Source organism: Staurois parvus, unplaced genomic scaffold (assembly GCF_062004578.1).
Source record: "Staurois parvus isolate SC_StPar_1 unplaced genomic scaffold, SC_StPar_1.0 ptg000113l, whole genome shotgun sequence".
NCBI classification, from domain to species: domain Eukaryota; kingdom Metazoa; phylum Chordata; class Amphibia; order Anura; family Ranidae; genus Staurois; species Staurois parvus.
Window position 1 is genome coordinate 1390461 of NW_028317909.1, and position 15206 is coordinate 1405666.

General features: G+C 40.3%; 1 protein-coding gene across 4 annotated transcripts in view; it reads right to left on the reverse strand.

The window, feature by feature from the left end:
* The window catches only part of AGAP1 (ArfGAP with GTPase domain, ankyrin repeat and PH domain 1), a 334749-nt gene that overhangs the window by 79631 nt on the left and 239912 nt on the right, over window positions 1-15206 (reverse strand). For 2 of the 4 annotated variants that reach the window (XM_089671672.1, XM_089671671.1), the window contains one exon: window positions 10285-10359. The exons of the other annotated variants lie outside the window; for them this stretch is intronic. In XM_089671672.1, coding sequence (XP_089527798.1) covers window positions 10285-10359 — 75 coding nt within the window. The remainder of the gene's footprint in view (window positions 1-10284; window positions 10360-15206) is intronic. 4 annotated transcript variants of the gene reach the window in all.

Genomic DNA, 15206 nt, shown 5'->3' on the forward strand with positions numbered 1-15206 from the left:
ATTTTTGCTGCTGGAATCTGGTGTATGCAGGTAATTGCCCGTGCAAAGGAGGCCTAATGGTGAGATCTCTATGCATGAGTTCCTGACCTAGCACACCCCCAATAGCAGGGTTTCCCACTCTTCCTGTTGAATTGTTTAGGGAGCAATGTTATGGAAAATGCTGCAGGAGACCAAGAGTTGTAAATTCCAAGGAGATGACTGCCCCTAGCCCCACCTCTAACTAAAAAAATCACTTGTGGGTGGACTGACCTCTCAAAGCTAAACCATGAGCAGTTGCTATGGGTAAATGTGGGAATAATTTTTCATGAATCTGTACTGGCAGCCAGTCATTGATTGAGATCAGCATAAGACCTTCAAAAAAGCAGATCATGTAGCAAAAACAAAAGTTTCATGGTCAATAAAGGTTTTTTTTTTATTTTAAGAATGTTTCATCCAAAACTATGTGGTGGGGGATATCCTTTGATACTTGCTTTATTGCACGCTAGAAACATCTCTCATTTGCAGATTTTACCACTTAGAAAATGCGGGATGAGCCATATGAAGATTCTTGTTCTAGTACATATTCTATACAAATTCTGTAAAATCATAACTTAAGTTCTCAGTCCTCCACTCCTTCCTCTGAAAGCCTGGCTCTGCATTGTGCATTCATACTTCCCTATAGGAATTTGTATTATAGGTAAGATAATTCACATGATGCTCAGAGGATTTGGTGTCTAATTAAAAGGAGGATCCCCAGGGCTACATTAGTGTCTGGAGTCAATGATGACACCATGTTGTGGCTGCACTATCTTGCCACAGAGCTCACTATCCTGTAAAGCAAATCTCAGTAATAACTATAACAGCTCCAGGGGAAATAAAGCTGGTCTCAGAAGTCCGCAGTAGGCCGCCACCCCCCCATTATAGCATATTATGGCACAGATAGTGTTAAGTCACAGGGAGGCAGAGCTGGAAATCTTAAATAAATAAAAATCCAATCTTTTATTAACCAAAAGCCGGCATGACGCGTCCCCCAGCCGGGATCCAGCAAGTCAATTTATGACCCCTGACCTCCTTGACCTTTAACAAAACGGCAGCCTGCGCATGCAAATGGCGCTCGCCATAAGAGCGGCAGGGGAGAGATGGGGGGGAGGGAGTCAAGTCTCGGGAATGAGAGAGACGCGGGAGAGTGGAGAAGGGAGGGGAGGGGGAAAAAACAAAAAACAAATTAAAAAGCTGTTACTTAAATGTCACAGAACACAATTGTTTTTGGCTACAGATCATTACACCTGATACGAACACATTACACACACACAGACACATTATGTGTGCTATATATATATATATATATATATATATATATATATATATATATATATATATATAAAGATATTTGTCTACTACGGATGTATATCAATAAGATGATATATATATATATATATATAATGCAACTCTTTCTCCAAACACAGATCAATGTACATCTGTGTCTATACATATAAATGCATCTATTTAGATTTACACTGCCCACTTTAATATACACACACGTACATATATGTATGTGTTCTATCTTTCTACATACAGAGACTCAATATCTTGAAACAGTCACAAATGTCTACATAAAACCTCTGTTACAATGACAAGCGTTAAGATGTTTGACATTTTATGTAACCTTGTCATCTATATCACAACAAACTATTGTCCCTTTTAAATATTGTTATCTGATATTTAAGGCTCCAAAAGGTTCCACGCAGAGTGAATTCAAAAGGGTACATTGTCAAGAAGTCAGGTGCAGAAAAGGAAATATCTTCTGCAAGATCAAACCGTTTTATTAAATATCTTTACTTGTGATGAGACCATGACACTTATGTGAGACTGTTCAATGAAATACAATGCTGAAACTATCAGGCTTTAGAGTGATATGAATATAATGACACTTGACATGATATCCTGCAAACCCCTGTAATAATTTCTGGGTGCAGATGTCTAATGGTGTTCACACACTTTTGGTTCCCTTTTGGTCTATTAATTTACAACTGAAAGTTTTTGTAATATCAGTTGCATACAAAAAAAGAAAAAAAAAAGAAAAAAAAAAAAGAAAACCCTAAACTAAAAAACTCATTAAAGCCAGCAATACGTGGATCGAAATTCACCCAGGTTCAGCAGAGACTGGACAAAATTTTGATGCATATATGGGCACCCTAGTTGTACAGAAGTCAATCTATTGATTGACTTCTGTACAACCACTCTGTTGTTTTTAGCCAAACGATCAGTGGCGCTGGCAACACTGATCATTGTGTTCTGAGGGCAGGGAAGGCTCCACGCCTTGAGAACACAATAGCAAACAGCAGGAGTGATTACCCCCATCCATCTTAAATGTGTGGGTGGGGAAAATGGCAATTTTTTTCCATTCAACCCGCTGATTATACAAAAAAAAAAAAAAAAAAAAAAAAGTATAATGCATAGTCTGCTTCAAGGTCCTACCAGAAATCCAGGGATGTCCAAATTCATTCTAGGACTCTAAGTGTGTTAATGGTAAGTTTGCTAAGGCAGTGCATACAGTAGTCATTTTTTTTGTTTAAACAGCGGGTTGAATGAAAAATAATGTCTCAATTCCCCCACCCACACACTTGATGTATATCGGGAATCACTCCAGATGAGCTATTGTGTTCTGACGGTGGGGAAAGAATACACTGATCAGCACTTCCGGCTATAGCCGTCGGTGCCGATTGTGTAGATAATTTTCAACAGGCTAGTTGCAGGGAAGTCAACTGGTAGATCAACTTCTGTACAACCAGCCTGCACATTCATGGATACAAATTTGGCCAGTCCCTGATGAACAGGCCGCATTTCGATTCATGTATGGCTGGCTTAAGATAGACTAAAAGACAAAAAAAAAAGCGACTTTTGCCATGTTGCTGGTGCTTTTTACCATGTGACATAAAAAAACGCACCAAATAAGCAACCACTGGTACATTTTTGATATGTTCTCAATTTATTTCAATGAGGTGGTAAATTATTGGTGCTTATTTTTGTACTGCACCAAACATGCACCAAACGTGCAGCAAGCAGTGCTTTTAAAAACACAACTAGCTGGTGTTATGAGTTCCATGCAATTTAATGGTCATGCATTTCTCTTCTGGTTTTAGTAAGGCAAAAGCTGAAAAAAAAAAAAATAGATCAAACGTGAAAAGGCCCTAATGACCAATAAACAGTGGTAGACTAACGTTTTTGTTCTTTAGTTTAGCTGAAGGTTGACCTGCTGGATTTTTAACAGATTCAGTCATATAAATGAACATTTAACTAAGTTGCATGTCACTTTTGAAGACAGGAAAACCAATATTTCAGGCATTTAATGAATACACTGACAGATACAGTCTTGCATTATTTTATTTCAAGTGATATGAATTTGTAGTGTCTAGATGAATATTTTACAAGCCCATCTACAGGTCAGATACTAGCAGGTTCCGTCATGTGGAGAGTAAGTAAATATTACATGTACAGAAGAGTTTATAAGAAGGCGACATATATAAGGCTTACAGTGTTATTAAACCCTGGACCCTGCATTCACTATATCTAGTCTCCCATAGTATACAGAACATGGAAATGCAATTATTTTAGTAAATATAAACTGCTAAATACCTTTTCTCATCAGCAGTTAGAGCACTCTTGTGACTTCAGCAGAGCACTGGTTAAAGCTTGTAGGAGGAGTTTTCTTTCTGCTCTAGGAGGATGTGAAACCCTTGACCCTTTGTCTGGACAGTGCTGATTGGCCCTGTGCTGATCACATGCACTCTCCCAAGAAAATAAAAAACCTCTCTAGCAATACACAAAAAAACTGAGCATGTGCATGCGACTATGGATTCAGTCTGTATCAGGTGGTCATTTCAACAAGAGGAGGGGCAGAGAAGAAAGGATCACACAGCCTTTTTACAGCATGTAGAGGATTAACCCCTTAGGTTCCACAGTGAGTATTAACAAAAATGCTTTACTGCATATACAGACTGATTTTACTGTTGTGGGTTTAATAGCACTTTAAGTCACAATATCCTAAACAGGAGCATAAGAAGGTTTATGTTATCAATTTGTTTTACATTTTTCAAAACTCACTGGATCCAGCTGAACTTGTCACTCCAAATGAGGATCCTTAACCTGGTGGGTTATCTTTGTGAATTGGGCCCATTATCTCATAAGTGTAGGGTAGGTTATGCTTTTATAAGGGCCCTTTCACATGGGCGGACCCCGCCAAGCAGATCCGCCTGCTCAATGGGGGGATCTGTCTGCTGTTCCCTGCTGACCAGGACACAGCCCGCTCTTCTCTATGGGGTCATTGGATGTAAATGGATTGCCTGTCCATTTACATCCAACTGTCATCCGATCAGATAGGACAGATGTGGAATGGATTCCCCATCCGCCTGTTTTTAGTGGATTGGATCAGATGCAGGAGAGTGTAAACAGACATGTCCGTTTACATCTGCCTCCCCATAGAAAACAATGGGTAGTCCAATTAGGTCTGCCTGAAAAACGGACAGACAGAATCGATCAGTCTGCCCATGTGAAAGGGCCCTAAAGCTTATTGGTGTGTGGTTGCTGATGATACAATATATTTAGGTAGTCATATTTGTTCATCACAAGTTGGCTAAACTTCCTGCCTAATGTATTACTCCAGGCAGTCTCGTTTGGGATAGAATGGGGAAGGTATAAAACCTCAGGTTTTTTGTTTTTTTTATTGTTGGCTGTCACCATCACTGAGATGCAATATCATTAAGGGCACGTTCACATCACCCGTGGTGACCTGCATTTTTCTGCACTGTATAAGCACAGGTTCCTGCTAAGGCACATAGAAAGAATTGTTTTCTATGTCTCTGTTCACACCACAGCATTGTTTTGATGTGCAGTGTGGAAAAAAGCAGCATGTCTGCATTTTTCAGAAATGCACTGAATGTCACCAGTGCAGAAAAAGCTGCTGTACACAGACATACATTAAGTCAAATACAAAAAAAAAGGGTTTAAAGTAAACGAGTGCTAGTGCACTGCTCCCTGCACGAGTTCACACTGACAGCAGCCCAAACAGTAAAACGCTGCATTTTACCTTGAGGCCTAGTGTGAATATAGCCTGTCATGGTTATGTTGGATATACATGCATCAATATTCAGCAGATTCAGCAGAGAGTGGTCGAATTTCGATCCAAGTGTGGGCACTGGGGTTGAACAGAAGTCGATCTACTGACCAAATCCTGTTCAGTTGCCCTGTTGGTATATGTTTGGTTGATCAGCACTGCAGACAAGAGGCTGCAGCGCTAATCTGTGTATTCTGACAGAGGGGTAGTGTTCCCACTGTCAGAATACAATGACAGAGCGGGAAGAATTCCCCCATCCAGATTGAATATGTGGATGGGGAAACTGGGTCAGCTTTTTTTGTACAACCCGCTGGTTAAACGAAAAAAAAACAAACCAAAAAAAAAACTGACCCATATATGTCCAGCTTTACCGCTACTACCAGGAGAGAAAGAAAAAGAGAACAATTTAAAATTGGAAGAGCAGAAGTAAAGGTGAAATCTTCCAATAGGGACAACAGTGGGCTTTTGATTAGTTTGGAGATATTTATACTTACTTCCTGTTGTGTCTCTGAGACAGAAGTGGAAGGAAAACTCCACTAGGGGAACAAATAGACCTGACAGGTTCTAACCCTTCCCCAAAACTACTGTCCAATAAAAAAAAAAAAAAGCTATGAACAGAATTGCACTTTAACAGTGTTGCATAGTCTTTGTGTTCTTCGGTTCCTTTTTTTTTTACAGCAATACTATCAGGAACAGGAAAGCAGGTGAAAAAACTGTATGGGATTCAGTTGCTGGTCATCTTTTGAAAATGCTAGCTGAAATATGCTGGTACTGTAAATGAGTGGCAAAAAGTGTCAGAACTATCCATCTCTGTATCTGTTCCAAGTGAGAAACTCGAAAAGTATTGAAGCCAAAGCACCAGCATGACAGCCAAAGGATTTAGCACTCTTCAAGGAGAAGTCAGCAATGGCAACCCCATACTTTTCTAATGCCAGAGTTGTACTAAGTCACAGCAAAACTACTTCCATAACATCAGCTACTAAGGCCATGTATAAGAACCATCAACAATGCTGCAACATTGCATGGGAAGTCTTCCACGCTGAATTTCTGGCACAATGTGTTATGGTAGATTGATTGCTCTATTGTTAAAACTATACATCTCAGAACTAAATGTTTGTATAGTATAAGGTTGGCCTCCTACAAATAGCTCTTAAGAAGCAATTTTCAATGAATTACAGCAGTGCTAAACAAATCGCAGAAACTAGGCTGTTCATGTTCCTAAAGAATCACAACTTTGTCGTAAAGTGGTTGTAAAGCCTTTCATATACCCAGTGAAGTGACTGGCCTCAGGTGATACACAGAGAAGAAATAAATCCTGCTACATAAGCTGTACCTGTTTATCGGCAGTCTTCTTTCCTCAACATCTGTTCAAAGTGCAGAATTTATAAACCTTGCATAAGAGTTCATAAAAAAAGGGGGCTGAGAGCTAAAATTACACTCTGTAGAGCTCAGTGAGGAGAGCTCTGAGAGCTGATTGAAGAAAAGGGACACCCCCCCCCCCACACACACATACCACACACACAGGAACACAGCCGAGGTCCCTTCCTTGTCATAATTTTTCACTTGGTTTCAAGAAAACTTGTCAGAAGTGATTCATGCAGATAGCAGAGGAATGAGGCAGCAGAAAGAAATGACCCTTAGTGCTCAGGATTGAGACAAGTACACACTATACAACAGGGGTCTCCAAACTCCCTAAACATTGGGCCAGTTTACTGCCTTTCAGACTTGAGGAGGGCTGGACTGTGACCAGCAGGAGTAGAAAATGCCCAAGTATTACCCCTGGTTCACATATATGCGGCCGTGTTTTGCGCGGGCACGAGAACCCATTCATTTGAATGGACTTCCGTGCCCCGAGAAACGCAGGGAAGAAGTCCCTGCACTTCTTCTAAAAACACACCCTGCATGGGAACCTTGGTTCCCAGTACGGTTGCATTTTCCAGTGCGGACGGCATGCCATTAGAACGAATGACACCCACACGCGGGTCCGCATTCCTCTTTGAAGGTGGTGCGGCTGCACGGATTTGTGTGTGGATCCGCAGCCGCACCACATATACACATATGTGAACCTAGCCTTAATGGGAGTCCACAATGTCTCAGGCTTGGTGGTCAGTAGGATTTAAGAAAATTACACAGCTCCTGTGGTGAGTAGGACGAAGAATAGTGCCCCATCATTGGTATTAGTGGCGGTAACAGTACACCAAAAATGGTGTCAGCGGGAGGAATGATGCCCCATCGATGGTATTAATGAAAGGACTACTTCCCCATTGTTGGTGTCAGTAGGGGGAATATTACCCCACTGTTTGTGTCAGTGAAAGGAATGGTGTCGGTATAAGAGTGCCTCAATGGCTGGACAAAGTCATGTAAACAGTCACATCTGGCTTTTGGGCTGCAGTTTGGAGACCACTGCTATAGAGAGATATGCTTTATTCATGTTTCATGTCTGAGGTTTACAACCACTTTAAGATTGTGAACTTTTTCTTCTGTGCTCTGCACAGCTACAAGACATACTCCCTTGTTATACTGTGAGAGTCCATAGTCAAATTATGGCTACATTACAAATACCTGTATGGTTTAAAACAATTACAAAGTTAATTGTACGCTCCAACAATCAGGGCCCTCTGATTCCTCTTGCATTGAATTGTATTGTAACTGTGCTGTCTGCCCTCATGTTGTAAAAAGCCACGCAAACTGTTGGCGCTTTATAAATTCTAATTAAAAGTGAAAAGGCACCAACCAAAAAAACAAAAACACAACAAAACTAATTTGTGAAATAAGTATGAATCTAAGCAGTTGCCCCTTTAAGTGTCAATTACACTTACCATATCTGTGAAATAAATAAAAGTGGGAGCTAGCCAAATATGACATGATATCAATACAAAGAAATATTCCCATATACAATGACAAGTAGGAATACAAATAAATAATACTAAACAGTGAAGTAAAAAAGTCCAAATGCTAAATTGATGTGACAGTAGAACAGATTACTGAATCTTCTTGCAACTTCATCTGTGTTTCATCACCGTGTATGGCCAAAATATGCACTCAACAGATTAATTCGGCCAGAGTAACCATCAAGCATATATGATCAGATCTTTTTTATATTTGGTAGGATCCCTGATTCTGTAGAATCCTTCAGACCTCCTCCACTCAAGCAACACTATACCGCCTCCTCCATTCCCAGCATATGTCTAGTCTCTCTCCTACTCGCTAAAGCCTTCACTGGGGACCTCATACCATTTGAGCAGGAATGTACACCTTAGATTCCCCTCAGACATTTGGTCTCATTTATGTACAATCAACTAAATATACCTCAAGAGACTTTAAGGCAGAGCTCCAGTCAAATCTGGCCTGAGTGGCACGCACGTAAAAGCAGCCTCAGCTCGATTCACCCTGACCATATCTCCAACAAATGTTGGAGCTATATAAATTCTGTATTATAATAATAATAATAATAATAATAATAATAAATAAATTGTAGAAACTATCATATTGGATAGGTAAGTTTGCTGCAAGACATGACCAACTGTTAATTTTACCCTTGTACCAGCATCTGTACAGCTGATTGGTCACCAGTCCATACTAGAACGGGTTCTTTTTCAACATAGAGCATCAGGAATCAAGCATCTGACAACTATACATCCTTTAAAGCTCAAGTCTAAGATCACCGTAAAATACTTCCAAAGCTTAATTCCTCAAGCTTAGTTCACAACTTTAATGGTTTTTAATATTAAAATATCTAATTAGATATAAAAAGTTTTACTTACCTGTGACATCACTAGTAGCGGCTAAAATCCTTGCTATGGACAGGAGCAGGAAAAAGGATCTTGTGTGTTGTGCTGGGTGTTTCAAATAAACCTTGGTGTGCCACACCATGGGTGATGACAGGGTAGTTCACTTCTTTCAGTCACCACCCCCATATGCCATTGTCACCAGCAGAACTGGACTGTCTTATTTATATGAACTGACAATCATATTAGATGGGTGTTTATGGGCAGGAAAAGACTGCGAGGGATCTGCCTAAAGGATCCACTCACACCGTGCTGTACTAATGAACACTACACAGCGCTGTTACATGACCACTTACTCTGTCCAAGTGAGAGAGCAGCGGTGGCCGGTTGGTCGCATGAAACGGAAATAGGGGGCTTGTGACAATGACAGCTTGATATCTGGTCTCTGGAGGTTCTGTTGTTGAAAGCAGACCATGTTTAGGTAAGCCACAAGATGGCTGCTGCAGACAAACGTTTACTATTTTGCCTGGAGCTCAGCCTTAAATTAAAATAACACCAACACATATTTAAAAGCTACATAAGACATGCATTTTTCATGCATTCTGTGGGACTCAAATGAGTTGAAAGAATGGAAACGTCTGCATGAATGCATGAAAAAGAATGCACATATACAGACAACAAAATGCACAGCATGTTCAATGCTATGGCATAAGTTGTTTGGTTACTCACACTCTGGGCGTTAAGTATGGAAATGACCCACTGCAACCAGGAACTCCCTTGCTTATTGTATTCTGCACTACAAACGCGAGAGGGAGCATTTAACGGTTAGCTATGACCAACATAGACCGCTCTTCTTGCAGATTCTGCTTTGACTGCATTGCAGGGCAACTGACAAAGGGTCTAAAACTGTCCAGGATTTAAATGGGTGATCTCAGCACTGGGTCTTCAGAACTTTTTTTTTTACCTCCTATAGGCACCAGGCTAAGCAAAACAATTTGATCACCCAAATTAAATTCGCCATTGGAAAGAATGGAAATATCAGCAAGGGTGTCTGTAAATCTCAAAGTATGATAGCAAAACCTGAAGTGAAAGATGGGACCAGTTGTGTTTCACTACCAGCATCCTGAACAGTTACACACTACTGGAAGTGCTCATGTCTCCTTGTGCGGTCCAAAACTGCAAGATCGATTATTGGATGGACTTAGAAGGTGGGAACAAATTTTAGCCATTTACAGTCAAGTGCAGGCTATGTATTACCTTTGTATAAAGAAAAGCCACATTCATCACCAATGTATGAAAGAGCAAATATTTTCCTGGAAATGAGAGCAGCAGAAGAACAAGGACATAAAACACAGACAGAGGAAGAAGCAGTGCAATCAGTGGGAAAGACATGCAAATAAAGTAGAGGGAGAACATGCAGAGAAAGCAAGGACAGAGGGGGGCTCAGTGAGGGGCACGTGTTACCTTCTGTGTTGGCGTTGCCGCTGTAAACATTTCGCAGGCTGCCAACACGGTTTAGTTTCCATGCTTTGCGTTTAGCTGCATCCAGAGAGCAAAAGGGAAGGAGAAAACGGAGAAAAAGAAAATAAATGGGGAAAAAAAGAAAGGAGAAGGGGAGAGATAGACAGACGGCCTAAGGGATAGGAAGGAGGTCCTGTACACGCATGTACGTTACCAGTGATTTTCACATACAAGTATTAGTGTTACATTTTCACCATTACATCCATTTGTGTCTCACTTTAACTGGAAGATCTCGGCGTTCGTTCTTGGAGATGCAATATATAGCACGGGTCCTTGTGGCAAGCAGTTAGGCATGCCCACTGCTTCAGATGCAAGGCAGACAGTTGCATTTCATCAGGTAGAGAAGTAAACAATTTGAAAGGTTGGAAGGCAGGCAAGAGCACTCAATTTCCAGGCAAAATGCAAGCAAAACAGTGCTGTAAGGTGTAATGCAGGCACATTTGAGGTCTGGGAAGCAATATAGATATAAAGGCTGCACTGCATACATTGCAAAGAAAGTAAAAAGACGTGTATACCGGTTGTGATATTTTGCATATGTGACAGCTTGCACAAGTATCGCATTGTAAATGACATTTACACAGGTGTGAAGCCCTATGTGCTCAGACAATTTAAAAGTATATTTAAACCCAAAAATAGAAATGTAGCATATTGCAGTTTACCAGTCCACAGATGTAGTGGTTGCATTAGTTTGATCCATACTTCTTTCCTTTATTTTTACCTGGTAATCCTGTCCCTTCATGTCTACACTCATTTCTCCATTGTATCTATGGAAGAAGCCATGGCTATTACGCAGGGTGGACTTCAAACATCCCTGCCTTAGTTCATCTCCATTACATGGTGGAATAATTGAATCCATAGTTTACAGAGTAAAGTTAAAGTTCTTTGTGCTTTCTATTAAGCTCCCAGAAAGCAAAAAGCACACTGTATTTTTGGCAACAGGTATTTTCTGTAATTGCTGAGAACATTCTTAGCCCAAAAAGTAAAAACAAATGCAAACACAACATCCAAGGACTGTTAAGCTGCATTATATACAATTTTTAGCTTTGGATACAGTCTCACCCTCCGATCTGGTAGCTCTGGCAGCAGTAACTGGCGCAGAGCAGACCTCCGATTACTACTATGATAAATGGAGGCTCCTGCTTTACATAGGGCAAGTAAGTGCAAACTTGCACACTGACAAACACAAATCGCAGGAAGCTGTATTTTGCATCTGCCAATGTTCACTCACACCATAAAAGTTATCAGAGGTGTGCTAACAGACAATAACCGCTGTCCAATCTGGATGGACATTTTCAAAAATGACGGTTACAGAGCTTCATATCTGTGTAAATGAGGCCAAACACACATAAATTTCACTCAACGACACCATGATCAGTCACTCTGTAACAATCTATGTGTATGGCCATGCTTCAACTGCAGAACTGTGCACACTAGAAGACATCATGAAAGACATATATAAATAAGCTATATATAACCAATATGTACAAAGTTCTACATTCTTGATCATTTTTAGAACACCAAAGTGTGTGTACACTTTTTACAATAATGACAGATAAACTGGTTTATGTACAATACAGTCAGTGGATATAATTGAAACGTACACCAATACATGCCCCACCCATAAATGAATACATTGATATATAATCAGCACATTGATTTCTTGCGTATAATAAAGAAACCATGCTCTTAATGTGATGCAGATGATTTGAACAATGGACAATACACAGGGGTTAGGAAATGCTGATATCCTAAATACATATTACATTGACGCTTGTTTTAGAGTGAAAAGAAGCATAATGTCAAGCTATGGAACAGGAAAAAAGGAAAGTAACACAAGAGAACATTATAAGACGCAAGTACAAAAGGAATATAAAAGGAATGGTACTCAAATAACTGAACTAAAAGCAAGCAGATTCACCAGTTAAATCAGAAATGGCAGAAAATTAAAGGGAATATCCACATAGCTAAAACAATCAAATTCCAACCTCAATTTTAAGTTGTAGATGCAGAACGACTGGAGTCAAGCAAAGGAGCGCTTCCAGCGCAATAACTTCAAAACCAAGGCTTGCCATACATGCACATTCAAAAATCTAACAGATTTTTCCATACATGCTATACAGTTCAGATGGAAGAATCTCTCACTGCAGCTAATGTATTTCAAAAGCCTACACAGGCTATCCCCTCTTGAGTCTATCAGGAACACCGCAGCTGTACCTATCTACCTTAACAACCACTCAGTGTCTACCACCCCTCTCTCCAAATCCCTCCACTGGCTGCTGACTGCCCAGCAAATGAATTTCAATACTAATAAGAATCAAAGACATTAACAACTCTGCCCTGAGCTAAATCACCAATCTTTCAAATTTCACCCAAACTGTCCTCTCCACTCCTGTCAAGGCCTCCTGCTCTCAAGCTCCCTTGTCTCCTCCTTCCATGCTCATCTCCAGGACTTCTCCAGAACCTCTCCCATCCTCTGGAATTCTCTCCCTCAATCTATCCAGCTATCTCCAACTCTGGCTGCCTTTAGACGATCCCTGAAAACTAATTTCTTCAGGGAAGCCTATCACACCTCCAACTAACTGAAGTTTTATCACTTCCAACAGCTCATCTTCCACAGTTAAAACCTTTTGTACGACTTGCCCCACCCTATTAGCCTGTAAGCTCTTATGAGCAAGGCGCTCTTAACCCTCTTGCATTTTATTGTAATTGTACTGTCTTTTTTTATATGGTATAGCACTGTGCAAACTGTTGGAACTGTTGGCGCTATATAAATCCGGTATTATAATAATAATATCCAAACAACAGCTACATCTGACTAGATAAAACTGTTTTTCGGCGAACAAATTTCTGCCGGGTTCCTTCAATTGAAGGATGTCGGGTACATCACAAATGGTCAAAATACGATTAGTGTATGGTCTTAGACGCAGAGAGTCCCAGACTAGGGAAGGTGAGTATGCAAACAAGGGGTAACATTTACATTAGCAATAACAAAAAGGAAACAGAGTCCAGTAATGCAAAACTCTGAGAAACACAGAAGATCAACCAGATGAGGCAGATGCAAGGGTATAGTGGAACTACATGCAGATGTAAACAAAACCCACGTATCCCACATATTTTATTTACATACATGCAGCATGAATCTGTATATCAGCCCTCTGTAATCCTCTGCACAGCAGCACCTAGCATGGACTGGGCAATGGAGGAGAAGCCCTCTGAACTAATACTGATTTTCACAGTGCTGAAAATGATAATATGAATATGCATTAAAAGAAGGGGACGGAAAAGGATGATTTCACGAATGTGCTGCTGCTCCTGCACTGTCCAATGCCAGCCTGGACCAGGACCGGGACTAAGATGTATCACCTAAATGCAAGGTAGTCTGCAGAGAAGATTAAGAACTGGCTTTTTGGCAGGAGCGCCTGGATCACAAGGGTGACCAAACAGAATTAAAAATCTCTGAGCAGGTAAAGCAGTTCTAATATATGCATTTCAATTCTGTATTTATCAGTTCAGCTGTAGATAGGAACCAGTTTTGCCCAGTTTTAGGATGCCATATAGTGGGAGCATGGAATAATCAGATGCTACTTTCCTATGAAGTAGCTTTAATGGTCATCAGATTGTGCATCATACAATCTATTTTTCATTTGATGAAATGCAGTATTTTTTCATATTGAATACAACGTAAATGATGCCAGACAACATGGCAGCAATGTACACACATGGAACCTAACACAATGAACACATTTAGTAATTCTTGCCTATGGCAAAGCGCACCTTTAAAATACTCACACACTCCTTTGTATTAAGTAAAGACACAAAAAACGTTCTGAGTATAATACAAATGCATCTTGATTGATCTTTAAAAACTAAAAGCACACAATGTCCTGTGCATAATACGCAGAGACTCTGCTCAAGGTATAATTCAGATAGACGTGCTGGTTGGTGTACAATAGATGTAAGACCCCTTTGTGTATGATACAGATACACCGGGGGAGTGCAACTGCTTGAAAAAAAAGATTGAAAAACTGTCCATTTCAAGATTATTTTTTTCACAAAGATACTATAGTCACTGATTCACTCATTTTGTTTATGTCATTTGTGTTAAAACTGAAACTCATTTGGCCCTTTAAAACGAAGTTGACATTCTTGAATTACAGCTTCAGTATTCTGAATAATGTCATTACATACACTGTTTTAGTGGAGTCCGCTTGGGTCCCTTGGTGCCCACAAAGAAATCAATGACTACCACAGTACTATTGCTGTGATCTCTGCTCATCTCTAATTATGGGGAAAGCGTAATGCTCTCAATACAGGTGCACAGAATGACCACACAGGATGTCCAGGTGCAGACCAGCGAAGGACAGAAGACCCTGCACATCTTATGGTCACGGACAGAGCTTTAACTAGGATCACTTTTCAAAAAGGGTTAATTAGAGCTCTTTATGCCTAAACCAGTGATGCACCAAAGCATCTACAGATATTGTGTATCAAACAGGAAGGGTGCAAGGAAGAATAAACAAGAGTATTTTGCAGGAACATATGGGAATTCTATGGCAATGTATTACATAAAGAGCATCTATCTAAAAATGATACTAGGGCTTGTACATATAACATAAATAGGAAGAAAGAAGATGTTACTCTTCATAAATGTCTTGTTTTCATGTTTTCTCTTTTTTCTTTAATGCATTCTATCCATTAAAGTAAAAAAACCTTCCACTGTCTTTGCCTCCCTACTAAACACTTATCTGACACCACTCTCAATCCAGTGCTGTCCCTGCTGGCAGCTCCCCTCTGCTCTCTTCCTGGCTTCATGGGCTTTACTGAGAGAAGCAGCAGCCATTGGCTCCTGCTGCTGTCTGTCAAAT